Consider the following 27,959-nt stretch of genomic DNA (forward strand, 5'->3'; position numbering starts at 1 on the left):
AAGCAAGCTTGTTAGTGCAAAGGATATCTACTCCTTTATCGCCTTGCCGAACCGGCGTGAGTTCGAGTTGTGTTTTTTTCAAGAGACGACGCTGCGTCGCTTTCTTGAACAGTACGCTTCTGAGATCGAGGAGGAGAAATGGAAGTACTGGTCCATAGAATCTTCTGTTAGCATCAGTGTGGTGAACGTGGTGGTTAAGTTTTGGACCGGACGGGTCTCAGACCACGACGTGGAGCTATACTTGAAGCGCTACTGCAACCTGCTAGAGAAACCGTACAAGCCGGTGGATTCCTTTGGGATATGGTATGGAGTACGAAAGTACAAGGTGGAGATCAAGCTCGACACCAACGGCAAACGGATGTGCTTGCCCAGCTCCATTTCACTGGGTCCGTACAACGGCCGTGTGTTCTACCCGGGCCAGGAGACCAGGTGCTTCGTGTGTAGCAGTACGGAGCACCAGGTCCGGGAGTGCAAGGAGGTCAAGTGCTGGAAGTGTTCGGGCTTAGGACACAAGGCGAAGGACTGCCAGAACAGCGCGGTATGCAGCCTGTGTGGAGAGCTCGGGCACTCGTATTTCCAGTGCCCCAAGTCTTACAGCAACAAGGCTAAAGAACAGCGCAAAGAACAAGCAACGGAGCAGCAGAGACGGGTCGTGGAGCTACTAAGGAGCAGCAGACAGCAGGTGCCGCCCTCTTATTACAACTCTATGGTGCCGCCACCAGACGACGCCAGCACCCCACAGTCGGCTGACAGTGGGCAGCAGAGCCGTCCGCAGCTGGAACCCAGCGCTACAACACCAACTCCGACTGAGGAGCGCAGTGAAGCTGGGATGTCAGCGGAGACGGGGAGGAAGGAGCCTGACCCTGGCAACTTCAGGCCAATCTCAATCCTGAGTTCCCTCTCTATGCTGGTGCCTGGGAGAGGTCGTCGTACTCAACTGGAACCCGGCGCTACAACACCAACTCCGAGAGGGGAGCGCGGTGAAGCTGGGACGACAGCTGAGACGAAGGTGAGCCAGCAGCTGGTGCCAGGCAGAGGGAGAGGCCGTGGGAGAAGTACCTTCTCAGCCGCCAACATGAGAGCAGCCGCAGCGCGCTCCGGAGGGGCGATTTTTCAGATGGTGGGACAGCAGCAGCAGTCGCCGCCACCCTCTTGTCCAGAGGCAGCTGCCGCAGAGGAGACGGAGGAGGCTGTCAGACAGCTGGAGGATGCTGTGAAAAACATCCTGCCTCCCTGGTCCGACTCTTCTGGCGTCGAGGAGGAGAAGGGAGCTGAGGATGATGAGCAACGTGATGAGGAGAAGGGCGAGGAGTCAGATTATGACTCAGCAAGCGAGGAGCCGAGTGAACCGAGCGACAGCACCCCAGGCAGTAGCCTTGTTTCGGGCGGAGGAGAGGGGCTCCTCCCCGATGCTGCAGACGGGACTCGAGGAGAAGGAGCTGAGCATCATGTGAGTGTTAACGGTCAGAAGCGACAGACGTCGCCTCTGGCCAATGTTGAGAAGAAGCATAAACAGCGATGAAAGCGCGGTTAACACTAACACTGTTCTATAATGTCTACACTCTCTGTAGTTACCTGTAATTTGAGAGGAATCAAGTCGGCAGAGAACAGAAAGATTAAGATGAATATTCTCCATACTACGTTGTATGACATTATATGTACACAAGAATTACGTCTTACAACTCGGGATGATATTGATGATGTAACTAACATATGGGAAAAAGGTACTTCTATTATATCTATAGGGCTTGATAAGGCTGATGGTGTTGGTATATTCTTTAAAAGTAAAGCTGAGATTATAAAGACAAGAGAAATTATTCCAGGGAGAATTTTATTAGTTGACTGTTTTTATTTAAATGTAAAGCAAAAAAAAAAAAAAAAAAAATGTGAAACATAGGAGTAGCCTGGCCAGGAGTCACCCCAATGGCCTTGTCCTTTCACTCGCCAGATTGGTTTACCTCCCAGTCCCGGCAGAGTAGTTCCGGAGCAGTGGATTGTGTGGCCCTGTCTTTTCCTAACAGGACTGATTGTGGGTAGCCATACTGGGAACATGGGACGCAAGTCGGGACTTGATCAACCCTGGATGGGTCACCTGAATGAGGGGTATGATGTTGTGAGACCCAAAACCCCAATGTCTTTAGGCTACATCACTGATGATATGTCCCAGGTACACCCATGTGATGTTTTTATCACTCTTGTATGCATGTTCTTCAGTATGACCCTGCTTCACTCACATACAGTTAAACACACCTGGGAGCCACCCTGTTCACTCAGCAGTTGTGGGTCAAGTGTCCTGCTCTAGAGCACTTCAATGGTGGGTAGGCTGTACCCACCATGTCCTATATCAAAGGAGAGGTGAATGTTGCTTATTTACTTCCTTGCCGGTCCAGGGGATTTAACAGACAACCTTCCAGTTACTAGCATTCTCCTCTTACCTTTAGGCCACTGCCCAGAGCTGCACCAAAATGGAAGATCAAGTAAATATTTTAATATTATTATTGGACATGAAGCAATCAAGCATAAGATATTAAGATATTTGATAAACTGTAAAAGATACAAAATAATCCTTAGTCCTTGTCACACAAAACAAAGTTAGTTATTAGCCAAAGAGCTATAGGTGTAACATTTTATTTTTGGGGTTGGGCATTAGGCATCTCATTTCTGGACACAGATAGGCTAATACAGAATGCAAAATAGTAGGATACTGTAGGCTTACTTCCAACAATTCTTGAAATCACTTTAGATGCAAATTAATTTGATTAATCCGTACGCGCGTGTGTGTGTTGTGCATACAGTATGTACTATATGTATTGCACCAACCTCACAGAGACAAGTATACGCCTGGTGTATTCTTCTCAGAGTTTGTACTCCCCCTGCAGACATAGTGTTTATATAATGTACTAGATGTATACAATCCCATGTAATCCAGAGTGCTAAAGAGACATACGTATAGTATAGGTTTGCAGGCATCGTATCCTCTCCATTTGCAGGGTCCTTCTCTTGGCTCTGTACTCTATTCAGGACACAGAGGGAGCACTCTCCTTAATCACATTCCCTGGCCCATTGATTACACTAATGGTGTCATATGCTACACAGGAGTGGCCTCCTGGTCCATACTCCATCAAGGGCAGGCACAATGGGCTCTAGGGAGACAACAGGACGCACGTTCACTTCCATCTTGCAATGAGTATTGTGTGCATGTGATTATGATCCAGTCAGCATAACATGCTGATATTAGCAAAATGAACTTTTTTATTCAGGCATGTGTGTGTAGCAGAGTAAACCTAGATTGATTGATTGTATCAGACCAGAGGCTTTATGCCCGTCTTGTCCAAGGAGAAGGTTCCCCCCCTGGCTGCCAGTAGATGCAGGATATACAGTATGTGTTCTAATTCACATGGTTGCATATTAACATGAATAGTTTTGTGATAAAAAAAAGAAAACAAAAAATACCGTCATTCAACATGTGGAGTAGTTTTTTTATTGTAATTTCATGTAGGCTAGTGTACAGCAAATGAAGAGCTAAACTTTAAACAGCATCAATTGCTGTGGATCTGTTATGGTCATGGAAAAAAATTCTAGATATTCTTCCTTAATATCTGTATCCATGTCAGGTTTGAGATTTTAATGTGTTCCTGTTTTTATTTACTTTAATAAAAGTGCAAAGCCATTCACAACACAATTCACAATTAGCATGACATATTGCATTTCCGCATGAGGAATGAGCTGTTGTTAAACTGCCATTTTCCCCTTATATTTGGCTTTCTGAAAATTGTCTGCCTGGCTGCATTGTAGACAACACACTGTCTACAGTCAGACTATAATGTCCAGCTTCAATGCAACATACATATTAACAAACACATTGTAGCCTAAGTAATTTTCAAAATGTGCTTTTACGTTATTATTAGACATGCATATTGAAAAAACACAGTAACAATAATTATAAATTCAGTTCTTAAATCATGATTTATAGATAAATGTAATGTTAATGACTAGCTTAATTCAGTCAAGGAGAATTGGAAGAATTTGGAGAATTAGAAGAGACACCCATATCCCACAAAATAATATTGTACAACTCAGAACCTTGGTAGAATGTTCTTGAAGTGGAAATGTCTTTGTTATCCCTTGTCAGTCCTCCTTTTCTGAATGCAAAAGAAACCTTTGTTTTTGCTGCCATGCAGCTAGCCTAAAGCAAGGCAAAAATAACCCAAGAAAATCAAAATGATGTGCTATGAATTTATGAATTCTGTGGTACTTGAACAAAGGAGGAATCGATCAAATCAAAACATCATTCAGATTAAAATAACATAGCATAATTTGAATCAGTCATCATTTCTACCTTTAATATGTGACAAACTTTACATCTTGACTCTTTGCACAAATACTGAGTGAGCCAAGCCCACAGTGGCAATAAAAAGCTTCATGATCTAATCTCAAACGGCTTTATACATATCTGTTTAACATTATCTGTAAACTCTTCAACCAAGGAAATACATTATTATAACTCAACAAATCCTGTTTGACACCTCTTCTGAAGGCCCACATTGTGCCTTTGTTTTAGTCATCCAGACATTTCATTTCATTCCATTTCATTGACATGACCAAAAATATTGCAATACAAACCTTTCTGTCATTCCTTGTTACTCTCTGATGTATATATTTTACATATTACTTTTTCCCTTTTCATTGCTGGCACACTGTTTTGGAAAACAAACACGTTTCTATGAAAACCGTGATCTGCGACATGCCGACATCAGAGTTCTAGACCTGGGATAATTGTTGTATTGAATGACAATATTCACTTTATAACTAAAAAGCTGAGAAAATGGCCAGTAACATCCTGCAGCGTGACTGTTCTAATCGTTACACTAAAGAAGCAAAAACAGTCCTCCCTGTTGGTGAATGAAAAAAGGAAACGGAAAATAAATGAGTCATAATAGATTGTGATCATGTCCAGAAAGTTGGCTTATAGTTAACATGATGTCCTTGTAATCAGAATCATTCATCAATAATCTCTCTCTTGTTCTCTCTCTCTTGTTCTCTCTCTCTCGTTCTCTCGTTCTCTCTCTCTCTGTTCTTCTCTTTCATCCTTCAGTACCGTCCTTCATCACATCCCAGAAGTGCAGAAGTGGAGCAGTCTACTTTACATGGTCTGTCTCCACCAGGACCAGCTTGGAGTGCTCAACGACCTCCAGCAGGGCCTCCATCTCTGGGCTGTCTACACGCACCAGCTCCCCTTCCGCCACCTCCACATGCAGGCCAAGCCCATCCTCCTCTGCCCGTGGCCGGCCCTCAACCACCTTGACCACCTCCACGGTCTCCACTGTGTTCACCTCCTCCTCCTCCCCGTCTCTGATCTTCTTCACATGAAAGGTAAAGGGCGGCACCCGGTACACAGCCGTTCTTGGCGTCTTCGAGCGAGTGTGGGGGGTGTGGTCGGGGGTCAGGGACTTCTTTATGTTCTCTGTGGACGTCTTAATTTTCTCCTTGCGCTCCAGGTTGGGAGTCATGCGGGTGCTCAGTTTGCCCATCTGCACCTCTAAGCTCTGCTTGGTCTTCTCCATTTTTTCACGGGTCCTCTGTCTCGTCTTCTCCATGTTGTCGCGAGTTTTCTGCTTGGTCTTTTCATATTTCTCCCGGGTCTTTAGCCGATTCTTCTCCATTTTCTCTTTGGAGAAGGCCTTCTTTACTTTTTCCACACGCTCCTTACTACTGCGTTTGATGCGCTGGGCCCGAGACTCCTCGATGATTTCTTCGATCTCCACCTCGTCATCTGAGTTCATGGCACCCTCTCCTCCCTCCTCGGGTATCTGCTGCAGGCCCTCGACTGCCTCACCTTCAGCAACTGGTTCCTCGGTCTGGGCCTTGGATTCCTTTGGTGGTTCTTCCTGTGGAGATACAAGAAATATACCATGCAGCATTAGTGAAAAGGCTAAATTGTGGGGACATGCAGCAACACAAACTCACACTCACAGGCTGGATTTTAACTGTGATTTATGTCCTATCATTTGTCATGTCATATCAAAAATCTAAAACTGAGAAATTGAAAGTTATAATGGACTTCAGGATGGAGATGAAATTGTGAATGTGAATGCATGATCCTGATACAGTATTGGATATGTAGGCTAGTTGTTATTGTTGCACCCCATCTAGTGGTCTAAGTGTTGAAATGCTGCTTGAGGCATCAAAGTCATCTGCCATCTTAAAGCTAAAGAACTGAGGTCAGTGTGGTTGACACAGCTCCCTACAGATCTTAAATCTTTGTTGTTTCAAGGAAACACATTAACGGTAAAGTCATACCGAAACCTCTGCCTGCATCGATTCATTGGCATGTCTAGACACCAATGCATTTCCTGTCATATCTCAGCTGTTTCTAAATACCGTTACCGTTATCCACACGTGGCATTTTGTGATTATTGCAACACAAGGCAGTTTCACTTTAGACATTGAGTTCCACTTGTGTGGTATTAATACATTGACCTAAACATAAAAAACACGTTCACAGCTTATTAACACATTTTAAGCACACTACAGAAGTGTAGGGAACTACCCTGTGAGCCAAAGATAATCTCGATTTCACTGTGCAGAGTGCACCTGTGCAAACAGGCCTCAATTGTAGGATCATTGCAGTCTTTTCAGTTTATTTTTTCAGTCTTATACTCCCCTCTAGTGGTAAAAAGGCAAAGTTCTTTTCTCACACCAAAGTAAGGAACAAATATCCACCACAAAGACAGTATAGTCTCTCGAGGACAGACTTCATGCTCTGCAGAATATGCTCAAGTGAAAAGGACTGACCTTTTCTTTGACGATGGCTAGCCAGATTGCCACAAAGATAACAAGATAATAGTCAATCATCTGACTTGTAGGTTCAACATTCAGACTAGGAAAACTTATGTTCATGCTAATCCACCAACTGCTGTTCTTCTGACAGTTGGCATTCATTCAACAGTGCAACAACTACATTCACACATGTTAGAAGCATGCTGTCTGTGTGGAACCAGATAGTCGCAGAGGGACAAAGAAATATCTATTATAAGAATGAATGTCATTCCTCCCAATGCACTGCCCTGGCCCCCTGACAACATGCCTTTGACCCACGTCTTCTGGATGACTTTCATCACAGCCCCATCCTGCCGCAGCTCTCTGCTCCTACTTACTGTCTTTCCCAGTACATCTCAGCATATCTCAGACTCTTTTCATATAGTTTCATATGATGCTCTGTGTGCCTCCCTTAACACCCCATTCACCTTCACTCCCTTTACTGTCGGACTATGCAATTGTAGTTGATATTACCCGTATTTTCCGGACTATAAGGCGCACTTAAAAGCCTTTAATTTTCTCAAAAAACTACAGTGCGCCTTATAGTCCAGTGCGCCTTATATATGGATCATTCATTGACATTGACATTCCCTTTAGCACAGCTCCATCTGTTTGATGCATAACGCAACGGTAGCGTCTATTATGTGCGCCTAATAGTCAGGTGCGCCTTATATATGAAAACAGTTTGAAAATAGACCATTCATTGAGAGTGCGCCTTATAGTCAGGTGCGCCTTATAGTCCAGAAAATACTGTACATTGATTGAACAGCTACAGTACAGTATACAATAGCATGCATATTTCCATAGGACAGAGTGAATGAGTCACAATTCCCCTTTCACCACACTGAGCTGAAAAGATTGGAGGCCCAACAGCGATTATTCAACACATAAGAGAAGCTCTGGATGTGCATCAGCTAGTATGTACTGTACTTTGTACTGTCCCTCAAATATGTCATGTGTTAGACCTGTTGATTGTCCTGTTATCCTGTGTGTAGTACGTCTGTTGATTATACTGTATTTAACCTGTTTCATTCTATTGTACATGTGATTAGATGGTCCCATATGCTACCCATGTGTTTTACTCTATTCAGCTAAATTCAAATTGTTTATGCCACAACGGTGTTCCGACCACCTAAACCTAATCTCAAACCTATCCTCAGTAAAACTAACGCTGGTGAATGTTAACCTGGTCGGACAATGCTTCGCAAATCGTGGTACAGTACTTGAGTAAATTAGTTACTTTACACAACTGGCTCACAGCCAGCTTCTTCAGGAAATGGTAGAGCCTAAAGGCCAGCTCTAACACCCTTGCAGCACAGATCACATTGGTGCATGCATACTTCCACACATACTGCCAGTGCCTTGTGTCCACCCAGAATGAATACAGTACCTGAGTTTTACAGTTGTGATCCTGAATTCTGTGTTGGGCGGTTTTCAAGGATCTGCCCTAAGAACGTGCTTTCCTGGTACGGTGTGTCTGCGTATCTCAGTCGGTAGAGCTCTCGTCTTTTGACCACAAGGTCATGGGTATGATCCCAGGCACCGCCAACTCAGCATATGATTAGTGCCGCAAGCTTTGCGGCAAGTACTGGGAGCTGATGGTAGATGTGGCTTTCCACCTGAGCAATCCATCTCCCAGGGGTCTAGCGCATGCCATTGTAACAGGGACGCGTGTTACTACTGACGCGTGATACTCCTGACCTACAGTACATGCTCATTGCTCACTTAAGTTGTTCCCTCAGTTGCCAGAGTCCAGAAACACTTACTGTCCAGTATCCGGAAGCCTTTGCTGCCTAGTGTTCACTGTTCATATGCCCTCGCTGCCCTTCAGTATCCTCCCTTCATTGTGTGTCCTGTTCCTGTATTCAGCCTGTTACACCACAATTTCTTTCTAGTCGTCTGTGCTCTTGGGTCCTACTTAAAACTGTGGCTATGTAGCTTAGTATTCTCTGAGCTGAGATCAGCTGCTGTGCAGGGTTTGCATGGAAAGCGTTACAGCTCTACAGAGATGCACGATCAATGTCTGTGTGTTACTTTCTTTCATCTCAGCAGCACCTGTGTGCATGTGTGTGTGCGTGTGTGTGCATGTACGTGTGCTTGTACGTGTAAGAGAGATTGATTTCTGACTGAGCGGATGATGAGGATGGCAGTATGTGTTAACAGCAGGAAGTGAAAGATTCACAACTGGATTTTTAGCTTGTAACAGAAAGGTTTTGCATACTGACAGGAAGTTGTGTGTTCAGTTTGTGCGTGCGTTCATTGGGGACATTTGATTACTGGCTTTACAGGCCAGTGGGAAAGAGGTTGAAGAAGAGGTTGAATTGTTATCTATTTTTACAAACCAGTGTGAATCTCCCCTTTCCCTGGCTTGCAACAGGTGGTGCAACAGGATGACTCCTTTAAGAGCACTTCAACACTAACCCAGGGGGATTGAACCGGGAACCTTTGGATTCCCTATAGCGGCTGCTGTACCTGAACCACTGCTATAAGATACTATGTGCTATGATGATTTGGCCGCGTCTAGCAGATTACCAAGCATGTTTAGGAGTAGAGCGCTCGTTTTATGGTTAGATGTCACAGTTATTGTCCACAACATTCAGTTATTGTCCACGACATTGCAAGCGGCGTGAAGGCCAGCGGACCTTGGTCCTGCTCTTCACGCCGGCCGCGCGAGTTACGAAGCCGTGGTGAATGCAATCGTTCTATTTATGCCCAGGCATAATAAATAATTTTGATGCTGATGAACTGATGCTGAAACTTGTGACACATGGAATTAAAGTGACAATTTAGTTCATAATATTAATCTGTATTTAGATAAACTGATATTTATGTATTTATATATAAATATACAAGAGAATGTCAATATATCCCATCTAATTTGGGGCATAGTCTCTCTCATTTCCTCCTCATCTCACTTTCACCTCAAAAGAGCAAATTTGTTTGTTCGTTGCTCTAAGAACATTTACCCTGTCCATTACATCCAGCTAGGAAACACTTCTGTCATCATTGCAATCTGCATGGATTCCTTTCAGCAGCCTTCATTCATTTGTTGCATTTTATTTCATTTGTTGGCACTACATAGATGAGGCTTCTTACAGGGGAACCTTAAAGCCTCGTTTATAGTCTATCTAGAAAATATGTATTTTTTGTGACTATTGCAGCCTTGCAAAAAAGTATAAACCTCTGGCCCGACGTAGAGGGCAAATAAAGAGCATATTTGACATTTGACGGCTTCTGTGTTTGTACATGTACAATACAGGAGGATGTCAAGGTTTAATTAACATTTGAGGCAGCGTTTCCACTGTTCCACAAGTACAGTAGCAGCAACACACATGAGTACTACTGTAATAGATACCACCCTTTTTTTTACACTCTGGTCTAGAGTTAGACTGCTGTATAATGAGCCCGACTAGCAAGTCTGAGTAGTAATGTGGCTCTAATGTGGCTCTCTCTCAAACATGTCTTCGTCCAAAAAGACAGACACCTGTCAGATCATCACTCAAATGTTCACAGCATATACATGTAGCTGTATCTCTGTATCGCTCCATCTGTTCAAATGTTGCCATATGACTATATGAGTATCATAAAATTGACATGGCTGCCTTATCTGGTGCTGGTGCATGGGGTGGGGCCCCCAAGCCAACCTGGCCTGTCAGGTTTATTTTGGGCTTGCCTGTCCCCCTCTCTGGATTCCATCTATCATTCTCTGGCTACTGGCCACTACAGCACTCAGCCTCTCCCCCCACCGCCCCTCCCTTCTGCAAAGCAACAGATAAACACAGGGTGCCGTCGCTGTGGCAACCACCTCCTGCAAATAAATGTCCTTAGAGTGTTGTGAAGTTTACATTGATGGCTATCACCTGTTTAGTGTTACATTGATTAGAGCAGGACGATATTCTACACAGTGTCACTCTCCTGCTCTGATGATCTGCATGTTACGCATTCTGAGCAAGCCAAAGCAAATGTGAAATGCTGATGCTGGGAATGTTTCTGCATGGATGGACTTATACAGACAATACAGAAATGTAGGTGCCAAGGTTTCATTAAGTCGTGCAATGGTTCTAGTAAATAACAAACTGAAATGTTAGTTTTGTATTCAAATGTATTGTAGATATACTACTTTATACTACAGTTACAGTAAACAAGTATAATACAGTATTTACTACAATTATAGTACACACACGCATGCGCTCACACACACACCCTTGCACGGAGGTGCCGATAGTCTGGGGGACGAAGATTTACTATTCTGGCCCCCTGGTTTACAACTTCTAACAGTGCCGAGTCGGCTCAAGCGGACCTCGCAACACTCGACACAGTGACTTGCTCGCTTTAGCTCGCTCGGCGGTGTCTCACGTGGATCAAGTCCACCTCCATCATCTCCACCGGAAACAAATGCTCCTTTACAAGAACCAGACTAAACTGGGGTGCTTTTAGGATTTACGCTGTCCTGAGACATGCTTAGTCAAAATCACTGTGCCATTTTGACATCCAATTTCATTTTAGTCAAAGTCTTGAATACAATTCCATAGTTTTAGTCACATTTTAGTCATCTGAAATGTTTTAGTCTAGTTTTAGTCAACTAAATATCTTTGATGGCGTCGAAGCGCCCGATTTTACACTTGGTTACATGCTTAAAATAGCGGAATGACGCTTAATAGTGGTATGTGTGTGTGTATGTGTGACTGTCCCTCTCAATGAGGGAGAGTTCTGTTGGTAATGTGTCTTTCTTTCCTTGGAGAGTGGCCTGATGAATCATACCTCATGGAAATCTTGGCAGTGTGAGTCAAAGATGTTTGTGTGTGTATGCATGCGTGCAAATGTGCGCATGTTTACATGGCCTAGACTGCAAAAGATGTTGTCATCTGAAGCATGCCCTGTGCATTGGGCGTTGGGACACCCCCTCACTCCATAAAACCACAGCATGCTTTTGGTGTCTAAAGCCTAATAACTGTATATTTCTTGTATACAATACAATCATCCTTAGCTGAAAATCTTTTAAATTCAGCAAGCAACACTGTCATATGACAAAGTATAAATCTGGCTTAATTCCTCTCAGAGGCAGAGCATTCTCTGCAGGACTCATGTGAGGACACAAGGATCACTTAACTACAGGCGGTTGCCATGAACAACAGAGCCACCAGTGGCCCTGACAAGCGCTATAAAGAGACCAGAGTCACTTTGACTAAACCCACTGGCATCTCTCTTTCTCTGTCCCGCTGTCTCCATCTATCTTTCTGTCTCTCCAATGTTGTCTGGTTCGCCATCAACAATATCAATGAAGGCCCGGAGCGCCGGCGCGGAGGTGGTTTGTGCAATGCCAGCGCGTCGCGGGTTTGAATCCCGTTCCCGACGACCTTTGCTTCCCATCTCTCCCCATTTCCTGTCAGTCTACTGTCCTATCAATTAAGGCATAAAAAGCCCCCCCCCCAACAAAAAATTATAATTATATATATATATAAATGAAATAATGAAATTGTTCATGTTTGTTGGTTTGTTTCATTTATTTGTAAGCCTGTGTTTATAAAAAATGATGTGATTTAATGATTGTGATGCAAACACATTTTAAAGTAAATAATAATAAGCTCCCCACTCCTTTGGGGTTATTTCTGTCAGTTTATTTGCTCATTTGTCCTCTGCATTAAGCCATCCTACCTATTAGGAGCAGTGGGGGACATAATACAATATGGGGAGCAATATAGGGTTTGACACATACTGTAGACCAGGGATGGGATGGTGTTTTCTGCTGGTGTTTCAGTCCGAGTGTATCAAAGGGTGCGTTTGGAAATGCGCACCGGGGGTGTGCTCAATGTAGTGAGTGCCTAAACCCAACCCTAATCCTAACCCTAACCTCAGTAAAACTATGCCTAACCCTATCCCTAACCCTAACCCTAACCTTAACCTCAGTAAAACTATGCCTAAACCTAACCATAACCCCTAACCCTAACCACACCCGGTGCGCATTTACGAACGCACCCTTTGATACACTCAGACTGAATCACCAGCAGAAAACACTCTCCCGACCAGGGATGGGGGTGAGGTTTACCCAATCAGGTATGGCCACCCAGGTCCAGTAGTAAAAAGAAAACTAAAAACACTGAGGTATGTATAGCTTGTGTATTTCTTTCCCAACACTTGGTTGTTGCATATTTCTGTGACCCATGTACAGTAACTACCCAGTAGACTGGCAGTTACCCAGAACTACCCAGAAACTGGCAGTGGTACCAATAGACTAGGGCTAGTAGGGTTGGCATCTTATTTGTTATTCAGGTCGTATAACATCTACAGTACGACCATCCGGAACCAAGGCATTTAACACCCGACATGTGTTCAACCATGCATGCACCCGTACTTACTCACTTGCTCATTCACACAACCACATCCACACCCACAGATGAACATGCACTATCACACACACACATTCATACTCTCTGGCTCACACACACGCCGTTAGATAGACGCCATTCCTTTAAAGGCAGTGTGATGAAAGGTAGGTGTGGTGGTGAATCACAGAGGCAGCTGTCTGGTTCTGTCCACTTCATTAAGCTGTGCATTCACATTAACTAGCAGTGATATTTCCCTACTATATTTGCCCTATGATAGGGGAGGTCTAAAATGCCCCAATATGCTGTGGTACTACTGGGCAGCACAGCTGAGAACTATAATGTTCTATTATACAGAGGAGGGGTCTCCTAAGTGGAGACACATTGAATCAGGTTCCTTAAAGATCTCGATGCCCAATTATCTCTACTCTAACTCATTAAGTAAACTTAAAAAAGCTACAACCAATCCCATTGTTAAAAACATGATCAAGGTATGGCAGGATGTTCGGAAATATTTGTGCGATACCATCCCCATTTCTCGCTTCAGTCCGATTTGGGGGAATGAGGCATTCGCCCCGGGTAGGGCGGATGGAGGTTTTAAGCTTTGGGCTGGAAAAGGAATTAAACAACTAAAATATGTTTTTGGTAAAAATAAGATTCTGCTTTCATTTGAAGAACTTATGGCCAAATTTAATATTCCTAGAACACACCTGTTTAAATTTTTCCAACTCAGGGACTTATCTGGATTTTATAGTCTCCTGGTGTACTTCTCGCCCGAAACATCTGAATCTAGATTTAATGCCTGGAACTCTGATTTACAAGGGGAACTAACAATGGATGAGTTTAACACAGCCTGTGAGGAGGCTCAGGCACAGACTAGTAATACTCGTTTAAAATTGCTGCAATATAACTGGCTGATGAGGGTGTACATCACGCCAGAAAAAATAAACAAATTTAATCCTAATATCCCAGACACTTGTATCAGATGTAACGATGATAAAGGCACTGTTCCATTGTTTGTGGACATGTCCCAAAATAAAGGAGTTTTGGGAGGAGGTTAGAAAGGAGTTACAACGGATACTACTTATTAATATTGAGCTAGACCCAAAACTCTTCTTATTAGGCCTTTACCCGATTGGCCATAAGATAAAAAATTGCGAGATAAAATTTTTGGACCTTGGGTTCCTACAAGCCAAAAGGGTTATCGCCCTTTCATGGAAAAAGACAGGGAAACCTAGCATCGCTCAGTGGTTTAAGGAACTATCTTTGTGCCTTCCTTTAGAAAGAATCACATACACTCTTAAAAACAAACAAGAGCTATTTGAGAAAATATGGGGGAATTTTATTCAGTATGTTAGGGGAAATGATCTTTCCTATTTGATGGAGGAACCGGGAGTAGGGTAACTGCTTTTCTTTTTCTTTTCTCTCTCTACGGTCGTTTGTCTGGCCTTGTGGCATAGGAGTCTGGATGTTGATGTGTTGTATGTGCTCTCTGTATCATAGTTATTTTATATTCTTATGTGTTGTGTTGATGTCAGGTGTTTTCTTTTTGTATATTGTATGCTTTTTTGTTTTGTCTGAATTTTGATTGTGGTCTTTTATTGTATTGTATATGTGGTTTTGTGTGTCTTTAAAAAAAGGGAAAAAAAACTAAATAAACATATTGTTTAAAAAAAAAAAAAAAAAAAAAACTAGCAGTGATATCACCCATGTGAACTTATAGCAGCGGCTAGGCATGCTCTTATACTGTACACACTGACAGGAAAGATGGCGGTTTGGGTTTATGACATAAAATTTATCTCCAGAGGTTCTTAAACGGTTCTTTGAGGTGGTTCAGGTGCCATATAACAATGCTGTTGTACAAAGAACCTGTTAAGAGGAGGACTAGCACAAAGATGCTATATTATGGGTGCTATATAGAGCCAAAATAAGTTCCTCTATGATTATAAACCAAAAGAATTAGCGCTATTTACCACCACTTTTGTTAATAGCCTATGAAGCACCACACTTTGGTCCTTAGAGGACCACCTCACCTCTGGGACAACCAGATCTTATTTTATTGTTGTTTTTTGTGTTCAATCTGTGTTTTTAGATATTTTAGTATTTCAGCATGCTACAACTGGTCATATTAATGCTTTGTAGCATGATATTGCATCATCTATTGCATCATATGATGCAAAATGCATCATATGACCAGTTGTAGCATGCAGAAATACTAAAATATCTAAAAACACAGATTGAACAAAAAAATAACTCAGAGGTGGTCCTTTAAGAGTCAAATAAAGATGCATGTTTTATCAGTTGGTTACTCTGGTAAAACTGTGGTTGTTTGGGAATGAGTTTATGGCAGCGTAATATCAGCCAGAATAATGTCAGCCCTAAATACTCTTGTCTACTACACATTGGAGATGACTAAGCCAGGCATTTGGGAGCTGTTATTACGACTGAATATCTAATGCAGAAGAGGAGCACAGAAACTATTCTGTTTTGTGGAACACACAATGCTCTCTTGTTCCCAACTGTCAAGCTCTGCAATATTGATGTGTCTCTTTACAGGCAGACTCATTCAAAGAGAGAGACCATAACGTTTCCATTAAGACATCCCATGGTGATGTCACTACACAGCCTGCGTATGCACCACAGGAAGGGAGTTCCTTTGCTTTTATGTCACAGTAATGTGTGACTTCATGCACAGTAGTCAGACTGGGAAAGCCCTGTTCCATGCTTCAGCCCTCCCTCCCACAACTATGACTGAAACCAGTGGAATCTCAGGGTTTTACTTTTCCAGTTCATATATTTGAACAGGCACCGTCCACCGCTAGTCGGGAAAATTATATAACAAAGCTGTGCATGCCTCTCTTTGAAACTCTCTGTATTGGTACATTATAGTAACAATTAAGTAACATTACCGTAAAGTTTAGAACAACACAGAGTTGTTATAATTAACTAAAACCTAGAAATAGAAAACTACTGTATACTCTCTGTATTGGTACATTATAGTAACAATTAAGTAACATTACCGTAAAGTTTAGAACAACACAGAGTTGTTATAATTAACTAAAACCTAGAAATAGAAAACTACTGTATACTCTCTGTATTGGTACATTATAGTAACAATTAAGTAACATTACCGTAAAGTTTAGAACAACACAGAGTTGTTATAATTAACTAAAACCTAGAAATAGAAAACTACTGTATACTCTCTGTATTGGTACATTATAGTAACAATTAAGTAACATTACCGTAAAGTTTAGAACAACACAGAGTTGTTATAATTAACTAAAACCTAGAAATAGAAAACTACTGTATACTCTCTGTATTGGTACATTATAGTAACAATTAAGTAACATTACCGTAAAGTTTAGAACAACACAGAGTTGTTATAATTAACTAAAACCTAGAAATAGAAAACTACTGTATAATAACACTTTGACAACATCAACAACTACAGTATCAGTGCTGTTTTTCCATCGGGTTTCTGCATTTAAAGTTGAATTATAGGAGCTCTTTATACTTTCTTGGACTGACTGGACAGTTTATTGCGACCGTAGGTCGCATTTACTATCAAAAGCTCCAGGGGCTGTCTGTCAGTCCGTCAGTCAGTCACACTTTTGCCCTGCTCATATCTCCACAACCGTTGCCCCGATCCATGCCAAAATTTCCACACAAACTCCTTGCCTGCCAAACTACAACCTCCAAGGACCCCCGGAGTTCCAGGGGGACCCCCAGGTCCCTGGGGGACCCCCAGGTGTAAAAAAAATACCAAATGTGCAAAAATGACCACCCCCACGGGGCTGCTCACGGGGAATTCCCGGGGACCACCCACTCCTGGTACTCCAGAACGGATGCAAAAGTGGTGGCGCCCCCAGTGGAGGACCCCCTCCACTGCAGCTCACATAAAATGCCCTAACTCGGCCTAGGAGCGTCCGGGAGAGCCGGGGCCGGTACCTATTCGTCCGCCAAGGCAACGCGGAGACCCCACCCCTCATTTCTCACATGGCCCTCTTCTAGCGAGACCTACGGTCGCTTATCTCCCGATTAGGGAGTCTTACTGGTATCCTACATGTAAATAAGGAAAGCTCTGTCTGTCAGTCACAGTCACACTGTCTGTTCTGCATGGGTCTCGTCAGTGGGTTGAGCAATTGATCTGAACTTGCACATGGCCTAACATTTAGTAAGCTGTTTATTAGCATTTTGCAATAAACAGCTTAATAAATAGCACTGGTGATTACGAGTTTGGGCTATGGGATCTGTTGTCATGGTTACAGCCCTGCAGGCTCTTGCTGGCTACACTTGACACACACACACACACACACACACACACACACACACACACACACACACACACACACACACACACACCTGTAGAGTGTGTGCGATTAACTGTCGGAGCTTGTACATGTCAGCACTGCGACATATTGCCATTCCGACCACCTAAACCTAACCTTAACCCTAACCCTAAACTCAGTAAAACTAACGCTGGTGATTGTGAATGCTAACCTGGTGAAATGCTAACCTGCCAGCCAACACTGGTGAATGCTAACCTGGTGTGTAGGAATGGGGATATGTCGGAATGGAAAACCATTACCGATTGAGTTATAGGAACACACAGCTGTTATATTCCGGCAAATGAGTTTTTAGACTGCAAATATTCAGAATCAATGTGTAGCCTATTGAGAAATGTATGTGTAAATGAATGTAAATGTACAACAGAAAAGAAAACTGATCAATGTGCATATTTAAGTGATAGAAAATGCAATATGGTCAATTGAACGACATACAATAACTTATATTTACATTGAAATTATTTTACATAATAATAGATAATGACACATTAGATAAGCAATCAGCACGGAAGCAATCTTCATCTAGTTGGAACATGATTAACAGCCTACTAACCTTAATATAGCATCGGCCAATAGCTTATCAGACCATAAAGATCGGATTACGTAGAGCTAATATAGAGATTCACGAGCTGTCATTCCTGCTCAATAATGCTTGGTGATGGGAAGGAAGCCATATTTCTTGGCTTTGTTCACACTTTTTTATTGATGGCATTGATGCAGTGGTGGATGAAGTATTCAGAGTTTCTACCAGATTGTACAGCAAGCTGGTCTAGATTTACTCTTGGATAAAGAGGCGTGGCCGTGACCTTTTGATTGGTTCCAATGGCATGGGGGGCGTTCCCGATCTTTTCCAACAAGGCCATCCACAGCTGTATAACCTACCTAGACCTTATGTCACATGATACACAACCAATTCAACGTTTATGACATATTGGGAAATGGCATTGCATCATTGGTTTACACAAAGTCATGTCCTTTTGACAGTGTGGACAAGCTCAAAATAAAGGCTAATTGATGCGACACGTTGTGAGCTTGTAGTTTGTGTATTTTCGGCATGTGATACTGTTATACAGTGGAGTATAAATTAGGCAGAATGTAAGCATAACTATGTCAAAATCTTGGATTATGCTTCCAAAGGATTAAAGAAAGGTACCCTTTTCTTAATCTTCAATTGAACAATCCTTATCATTCACGTGCATACAGGATCTAATCCTGGAGATACTGAGAACCCAGTGTGTCCTGGGTCTCACTTACAGCCTATATCTCACAGGACAGTGCCAGGAACACGGAACCCCTTCAGCAGCAAAGAGAAATACCAAATGACACAGTATGGTAACTCATTAAAGGAGTAGTTCACCCCCCAAATGACTTGTTTCGAATGATTAGTCACGCCATGGAGACTTGAGTTCAATACAATAAAATGTATTTGTTGCATTCTTAAGACAAAAAAAATGATTATAGTAAATGTACCCCCACTGATTCTGGATGGGGACCCAAATGCATGGCCCCAGATGGGGACACAAATAAGGCCCTGGATGAGAGTCAATGGGGTAAATTTAGGGTCAAGAGTAAATTTACCCCATTGATTATGACCCAAATGCATTTTGGGGGCCTTGTATTTGGGTCCCCATCCAGGCCCATGCATTTGGGCCCCCATTCAGAATCAAATGGGGGTAAATTTGAATGCGAAAAAAGCGTTTGGGTATAACACACGCATTCACTGTAGCTGCAGTAAGATGTAAGTTCCTCACAATACAATTTCCCTGTCAATACACATGCAGTCAGCAGGCAAAGCATGGTATAGGAAATTCACAATAGACAAGAACATGAAGACTAGAAGTCTAGAAAGCATAAGCACAGTGACTACAAACGGTACACATGCACACGTTCACACACATGTGCGTGTGCACAGTCAATCAATTGGTGCTGAGTATGTGGCTAAATTTAGACTCACTCAAATGAAACAGGACACTGCACTGCTCCATTCCATTGCTGCTGCTGTTTTTATAATCAGACTACCACAGCAGTTTTCATTTAATATGTAGTCAGACGATTTGGCAAACTTGGTATTTTGGGTGTCATTTCTGAGATTACAAGTCTTGGAGTAAGCAGAGTCTTCCCACAGAGCTGGGAGGTGGTAGAGTGTATGAGGAGACGTCCCTGCTTAGCCAAAAAGCTGGAAGAGAACCTCAACAGGTGACCTGATACAGTAGGCCTATCATGTACCTCTGCGAGTAAATCGTAGGAAAGACATACAGTATCTGACGGGTGGAAACGCTCAACAAATGTCCATGAGTGTCCAGCATTTATGGAATAATATAACTGACCTCATTGTTATAAAGCGTAATGAACATTTATGAGTGCTTATAACTAATCACACAGTCTCATGGGGGCCATGCATGTTGGGAACAATGCAACTCGTTCCATTTATATTTGCTACAGTGTACAGTATGTGGCTCAAACTTTATGTGAAGCTCAGCTCAGTTCTGGTTAGCTAATCAGGTATTTATACTGGCTTAGCACCACAAACAAAGTGACACTCCACCAATCGAACGCATGAAGAAACGTAGGTTACTAATGTTAGTGGTTCTCAAACTTTGTCATGTCAAGGACCCCCAAAATGATATGTATTTGGCCGCGGATCCCCATCTCAAAATATTTTGTTCCAGGGACCCGCAGAAGCAAAGAATGTTCACTCTAGATTTGGGTCTATTCTGCATCTAGCTTTAGGCCCAAGACCAGTTGGAAAACCTACACACACATCCCAAACAGACAGAGAATTTTGTGTTCTCCTCAGACCTGCTGGCTGACAGATACAGATATTCATGGTTCGGTCGGGTTTGACACCACTTGGTCAGACGCTTTCCGAGTTACGTGAATTTACTATCATGTTTATAATGCATTATAAATAGACATGGGCTTCATAGAATTTGTTACCGAGCAACACAACTAGTGTTAATGTTATTTTTTCCTAACAGAAGACATGTCAGTGAGGGTTAAACAACCAAACAGTAAATCAGGTTTTAAAGATAGAAAGGCGTTAAATATGCAAAGCCCACAACAGACACATACTGTTACATAGTGTGATAATATTACATATACAGTACGCAAAGTGTTTGAGGGATCTGGTTTCTGCCACACACATCCTAAGTTCAGTGACAGGGGAAGGTGGTGCAAAACCCAGCCAACTCACACCACATATTCATACAGTGGAGAGAGCACATTGTTTGAGTCCGGGCCAGAAAATACAGATAGAAAAGGAGGGGCAAAATGTTGGTCCCTTACAAACACAAGACTTCAGGACTTAGTTGAAGTTCTGAAGCGTCAACGTTTAACCACTGGAACCCTAGTTTCCCTATTATGGGGATGTAATAATAGGCAAACATCATGAAAATAGGCAAACAATAAAGAAATTGTCAACCTACAAGCTCACAGATCGTCTATTGTCCGCAAGTGATTTGGTGTAGAGGGAAAAATGAGAGGGCCAAGGATAGTCCCCTGCAGGGGACAAGGGCCAACTAAGTATAATGGTGTAAAGCAATCATTATCAGCACCATGTACCTTGTGACCAGAGTTTGGGTCCCCCTCATATCTCTCATGGTTTCATCTCTCTCTAAACTTGTATCTAAATAAAAAAGAATCAAATGCTACAAAATAATCTTTAAAAAAGAGAAACTCGTAAGCGGCATGGTCAATTCTCCATGTTTTGTTTAGACCGCAGCACCCCGCTCCAAAATCACCCAAACCAATGAATAATTCACAAAATGTGCAAAATTGCCAATGCATGTGTGTACATGACATGGCATATGGCAGGTCGCTCGCAATGGGACCGCGCACTTGTGCACTTGCTGTGGGGTGGCAATGTTTAAATGCACAAGCAGACACACGCTATCAAGCGCTGGAACTTGGAGCTGGCTGTACATAGCTGTATGAGCTGACACGCAACAGTGAAATGTAGAGCCCGACAGACATCTTTCCACCAGAAGATGGGTGGGGGCTGTGGAGGTATGGACAGAATATGAGATGGTGTGTGCGAATGAGAGAATAAGAGGGATAGGCTAATTTATACACCATCAGAAATAATAGACTTTCAACTGGAAAAACTGTCACGAAGTGGCATGTTTTTCAGTTGAAAGTCTAAAACCAGGGTGGGCAACTTTGATGGAGAGGGCCACTACATTTTCACACTCACTCCAGAGGGCCACAATGCATAATTATACAGGCAAAAATAGCCGATCTACAAGCTCAAAACACGTCGCCCTGCGACGCCCGTTTTGAGCTTGTAGATCTGCAATTTTTGCTAGTTTTGAATTGGAATCCCGAAAAGTAACCTTTTTTTTCTTTTGTTTTAAAATTTCAAAATGGACAAAAATACAACAACATTTTAATACTAGTCATTTAGCTACTAATATAGACTGAAGTAATTAAGGCCGGTCATTTTTTCCATGTTTGGAATTGTAACCGCTGAAATCAATAATATATCAGTACTTCAATATTAACCTGCGGGCCACATAAAGTGAAGGTGGGGGCCGCATGTGGCCCCCGGGCCGCCAGTTGCCCATGTATGGTCTAAAATATGAACCCTTGCTGTAAAAAAACCTAAGTTGTCCTTTAAGGGAGAGGGAGGGAGAACAAGGGGGCACAGCTGGCCGGAGAAGGAGGGGAGATACCAAAGGGATGAATCAGAACACTAACTTGGTGTTGCTGTTTACTTATCGCCTCTCTCCATGCCACTGCAAGGAGTTGTTTCGTGATTACCTGCTAAGGAAACTATTCTGATTCATGCCTTGGATCAAAGTTCCTCATAGACAATAAGTTTGTAATTATTATGTGGTAATACGTTATTACCATATCACTATTATGTTCAACCTATTATCCCAGACAGCCTCTCTACCCATAATTGTATGGTTGAACTATAGCATTGTTTCGACATTGCCTATTCCCAAACAATGTTATGCTTATAGATGTGCTATTTTTGATATTTGATGTAGAGCGAAAACGTGAGGAGGCCTAGTGTATAGACCTCTGGGATACTTTTAGGGTTTAAGTGGTTAAAGTAGCTGTAAGCTGGGTCATTGTGACTGCACTAAGCCCATTTTCCACTGGCCCAACTCCACACCACTCCACACCACACCGCCCACTTGTGCCAGGTTTTCCACTACAAGGACCTGGGTAGAGTGGTGTGAAAGTGTTACTAAACAGGGTACTAAAAAGTATCCACTCTAGAGTAGGTCTGAGCTAGGCCAAACAGGGCCAAACACTTCATAATGACTGATCACTCACTGACTTTTCACTTAGACCACCAGGATATAGTTGTAATACATGATAATAGATTATATTGTGTTATAACCACTATTATAATCTATTATAGTGTATTTTAATTATCATAGTAATACATTAATACTTTATAATGTATTATAATCACAGTTATAATCCATTACAGTGCATTAAAATTAGGATAGTTGTAATACAAATTTATATTGTATTATAATGACAGTTAAAAGGGTCAATTTGTTTCTTATCGATAGGGGTACTTTTTTGTAATGGAAAATGTAGATATTTTCATGTGGTGCGGTGTGGTGTGGTGTAGTGTGGTGTGGTGTGGTGCTAAAACTGCAGTCGAAAAGGGGCTAAAAAGTGCTAAGTGGTCTGGATGAGGCAAAGGGCCCTTGAAAGTTGACAGCAAAGTCCCTCCCCAATAGAGTGGACCAAGTGATTTATGACATACAGACCCTGAGTCCAGACAGACAGCAGACTGACTGAGGGACTGACTGAGTGACACACATACATTCACATCACACTGAATTATCAGCATGTCAAGATTTAAGAAATAGAGCGTAAAATGACATTTCCACAGTCACACATGCATCTAAGTTTAGGACCACAAGACAGGTCAACATTAGATATAAAGCCTGTGTATTGTCAACAGAGAGGAGGGGATCATACTCATTAAAGAGTTCATTTAACTCTGAAACTATAAATGGATCCAAATTTAAAATTCTACTAGGGAAGCAGCAGTTGGGATAATAAAGGTATCTATTATCTTATGCAGTTAATTATAAAAAATAAATACAGAAATTAGCCGATCTACAAGATCACTTGTAGCGGAGCTCTTAGCTCTGCTGTTTGTATGTTTGCACGACACCACCGTTGCACGACAAAACATAAAATAGGGTGTTTAATCCGTAAAATAAATGTTGTCAATCATAAGACATCCATTAGAATGTATTTGTGTTCATTCATTGATATAGAATAGTTTTTTACAAATCAATAAATGTGCTTCTCAACTATTAGATTATTTGAAATAGTGATTGGTAGAAATTGATACGTGCACCCCTACGTTCTACACTAGAAGAACACTGAGGTATTTGAGTATGTAGGAATGTAGTAAGTATTAGCAGAGAGTGAGATCTGGACTAGGAGGGCCTTCCTGGGTCACTGACCACCCACAGTCTCCTGTGAGGTGATGACAGACTGGCCTTTGGCTTTTCCAATGTGAAGGTTCCTCCAACTCAGTCAAGTCTTATTAGTATAACATCACTGTCAGGCTATTTTATACTGGTCTTCTGACAGTAAAAGTAGAAAACGTAAAATTAGCAATCTGTTTTTGAAATGTTTTGAAAAGGTTTTGAAAACCTTTATCTATAATGGCGACCGACTCCGGATAAGCGGTTGAAGATGGATGGATGGATGGATATATAACTGCATGCCCAAAACAGGGTGCCACACCCTGTTGTTGCTAGGGGACAGAGTGCTGCCATCAATGGAGGTTTAATTATAAAGTAATACTGTCAAAGTGTTTTCCAGAGACTAGCACGGCAGGATGTGGCTATTCTCAGTGTACAGATGGTAACATGAGAGAGAAACACCTACAGTAGTTGGATCCAATACTGCTTCCAAAATGTATGCTCGCTCACGTAATATATACAGAAGACACACTGACGTGCATGCGTGCGTGCACGTCAGTGTGTGCACGTCGCACGCACGCGCACACACACATGCACACACACGCACGCACGCACACACACACACATAAATATGCTTCAAGCGTAAGAGCTATGATAATGTTTCTTTAACTCAAACTACAACTCTCGCTTGACCTGTCACTTGACACTCAGTGATTGAAAGCCAGCGGAGGTGACAAATGAACACACACACACACACACACACACACACACACACACACACACACACACACACACACACACACACACACACACACACACACACACACACACGCAGTGAACACAGTGAACGCCAGCTCAGGCCCGGTCTGATTTGCCATGCTGCCAATTTCTGTAATTTAAACCTGACACCCAACAGCCATCCTCTGACAATAAATATAGATGGAAGAAAATGCAACACCTGCAACATGGAAGTGCACACAGCTCTTCCAACTGCTGGGAAGACACAAGAACAAACGCTGAGATGACATGCAGTGTACAGTATGGTGGAAACAATTAATCAAAACAAAGTAACATAATAAGGTGTCGAAAATGCCTGTGTTTATAGAAGGATTTTGACATGTATTGCATGAGGAAAATTTCTAAATAAATATATAAATGAATGAATGAACGAATGAACGAATGAATGAATACAAAATACACTGTGATTCTCAGACAAAAAGACCATTATAACCAATACAATTTCTTGCAAACCTGCAAACTGCACACACCAGCAAACACACCTTTTCACACAGAATGACTTGGTGTGTACATGGTGCACGCGCGTACATGGTGTGAGCACGCACACATGCAAAACGGTGGAACAGAACAGAACAGAACACACTGATGGATGGGTCAGCACAGCAGTAACTCAGGAGGTAGAGTGGCTGTATAGAGACGCAGACCATTTACCATTTCAATGCAGTCCATTTATGTCACTGTCACAAACAGCAGGGGGCACCTGCTTTACTGCAGTAATTTATTAAGGTCATTGAATTTCTGTTAAATGCCAATAGTGTAACCTGCTGCCACGGTGGACATTCCAGCTGGGGATCTGAAAGTTAGACCGCACAAACCGTCTACCAAGCACTGTCCAACTCCACATGAGCACATGCATTCTTTATGGAAAAACTTGCACATCGGATCATGACAACTAAAATATTTTTTTTTTCAGGGAGAGATTGCTGCGAGGCGTTGTGAGCATGTAGATCGGCTATTTTCACGATAGAACCGTGTTATGCAAAATGTTATGTCTCAACTCTTAGTGCTCGTCAGGGTGGGGTGTCCCCAGTTAAAATATGATTATTTTGGAGGCCATGGGCGGAAAAGGTTGAGAACCAATGCTGTAGGCATTTCCTGTTTTAGACATTATAGCTGGTGTTAATAAAAGTAAATACAAGTAATTGTTTTACTGTTATTATAGTCAACAATATGTAAAGAGTTGAAAGTTCAAAACCACATGAAAGTGCTCAGCTAAGTTCCACTTTGGACAATTGTTTTACGATCAAGATGCTATACTGTGACTGTGACCCAGTTAGTTAGTGAGTTAACTGGTATATTAGTCCTAGCATCTATGTAGATAGATAAAGAAACACACATAAAATTAAGTGTATGAGATAATATCATTGATGTCTTCATTTGTACTCTCTCTTGGTTGGTAGTCTGGAATAGACTATCTCAGGATAAAGTAAAGCAGAGCTCCAGCCATGCAGGCTGCAAGCTGTTTCCCAGACATTACAGCATGGTCTGCTAAAAAAAGACATGGCTCACTGAGTCTCAAGTACAGGCTGGTAGATAGGCCTATCGGCGAGCCACACACGCAAACTTGCATTCATTCCGTTTACACATGATGGTGCGGACGTATTTTTAGATTTTACTAGGGATGTATATTCCAGTTGAGGTATACAGATTATTATTTTAGATTTTCAATGCATTCTGTATTCTCAATTACAATATATGAATGTGTTAGATTTATAATGATAAATTATTAATAATGTTGATAGATTGAGGAATTATCTTGTCCTTACAATTATAAGGGAGGGGGGGTATATTATTTTGCATGAAAGTTATAACTACTGTGGAGTGTGGAGAGACACTGTGCTGTCAATGCATGCTGTATGAGCAGTAGTGAGTGATCCCAAGAGCAGGTGGTTGAATACAGCTCTTACTATACCTAAGTATACTGATGTAGAGAGCTAAGTATAGCTCTCTACATCGTGGTCAAACCACAATAAAATGAATATCTTAATTTGACATAGTGCAAGGTCTGCCAAGTCTGTGCCATCTGAGCTCTCAAAAGCGGAGCGTTGGTCTGGTCTCATGTAAACCGGCATGCCAGTGTTTATGGAGCTCATCTTTTAACTCACTCCCACGGGGTCTACTCTTTATATAGTCTCCCTGGGTAACCAATGCAAAATACTGTGGACCAGGAAAGTCTATCTCACTCGTGTCCTTGCCTGATCTAGCGGTAGAGTTCTCTATCATAATAACAAGGGAACAATATGGAATGACCACTGTAAACTACACTGGATGCTACTGTAAACTACAGTGCCTGTTCCAAGCCTTATTTATCACACACATGCTTCTGTTCTGACTTTGGACTAACAACACCACAGGGAGTCGTGACATCGCTCATCATTTGACTACATAGTTCAAACGGCGGAGGGAATACTCATGCCAAGATGTGAAGAGAGCTCACTCAGTCACCCTGGTGCGATGATGTCAAAAGGTTGCTGTGACACTACAATAATAACTTTTCAGGTGCATTTCACGCATCCTTCGGACTTTCCTTTGCATCATGAAGAATGTGCCGCACCCCAAGTTGGGACTCAAATTCAATCTAGCACATGTTACCACACATCATCATACAATAATATTAACAGTATGCTGAATTCTTTTGATTAGGCTCAGATAATGAATACTGCCTGCTGTTTAACTTATTCTGCCGGATAAAGAGAGAAACTCACAGACAATCAGCAAACCCCCCCTTCCCCATTTCACCTGGGAGATGAGGACTTTGAAATCGCGTCTCTTCAGCAGTTCACGCTCATTGCTCTCCAGCTTCTTGATCTGGCCCGCTTGCTGCTCCAGGCTGCTGCGCACAGTCTTCACGTTGACGCTGACCTTGCGCACCTTGTCCAGCATCTTGTTGACGGTGTTGGTGGTGCCCGTGTGGGTCTTGGAGAGCTTCGCTAGATCCCCCTGGATGGCCGACACCGACTTTTCCATGGCCTCCTGTCGGGTCTCCAGCCCCTGCTGAGTCTGCTGGATCTGGTCCACCACCCCGATGATCTTGTCCAGCAGGCTCAGGACCATGATCCCATTCGTCTGCGCCTCGCTCTTCTCCTCCGCGTCGGCGGCCAGCTCCAGGTCCACCTCCTCGGCAGGGTCATCATCTAAGGCCGGTTCCGTGGCGGCGGCCACCAGGGCCACCTCTTCGTCATCGTAGGACACCTCTATCAAAGTGGGCTGCTCCTGCTTGGGCTGCTTCACACCTGAATCCGCCATGGCTGTCAACTGTAAGTACA

The 27,959-nt window shown here is 42.6% G+C and overlaps 1 protein-coding gene across 1 annotated transcript; it reads right to left on the bottom strand.

Annotated features, from left to right (window-relative positions):
• Nucleotides 1–5,138: 5,138 nt before the first annotated feature.
• cavin1a (caveolae associated protein 1a) lies at nt 5,139–27,939 on the bottom strand (the record flags this gene model as incomplete). The annotated part of the gene is made up of 2 exons (XM_080723293.1): nt 5,139–5,888; nt 27,433–27,939. 2 exons carry the CDS (start codon nt 27,937–27,939, stop codon nt 5,139–5,141), a joined length of 1,257 nt encoding a protein of 418 aa, XP_080579419.1.
• Nucleotides 27,940–27,959: the final 20 nt, after the last annotated feature.

The sequence above is a fragment of the Nannobrachium achirus genome (assembly GCF_963921795.1).
Source record: "Nannobrachium achirus genome assembly, chromosome: 4".
In the NCBI taxonomy this organism is placed as follows: domain Eukaryota; kingdom Metazoa; phylum Chordata; class Actinopteri; order Myctophiformes; family Myctophidae; genus Nannobrachium; species Nannobrachium achirus.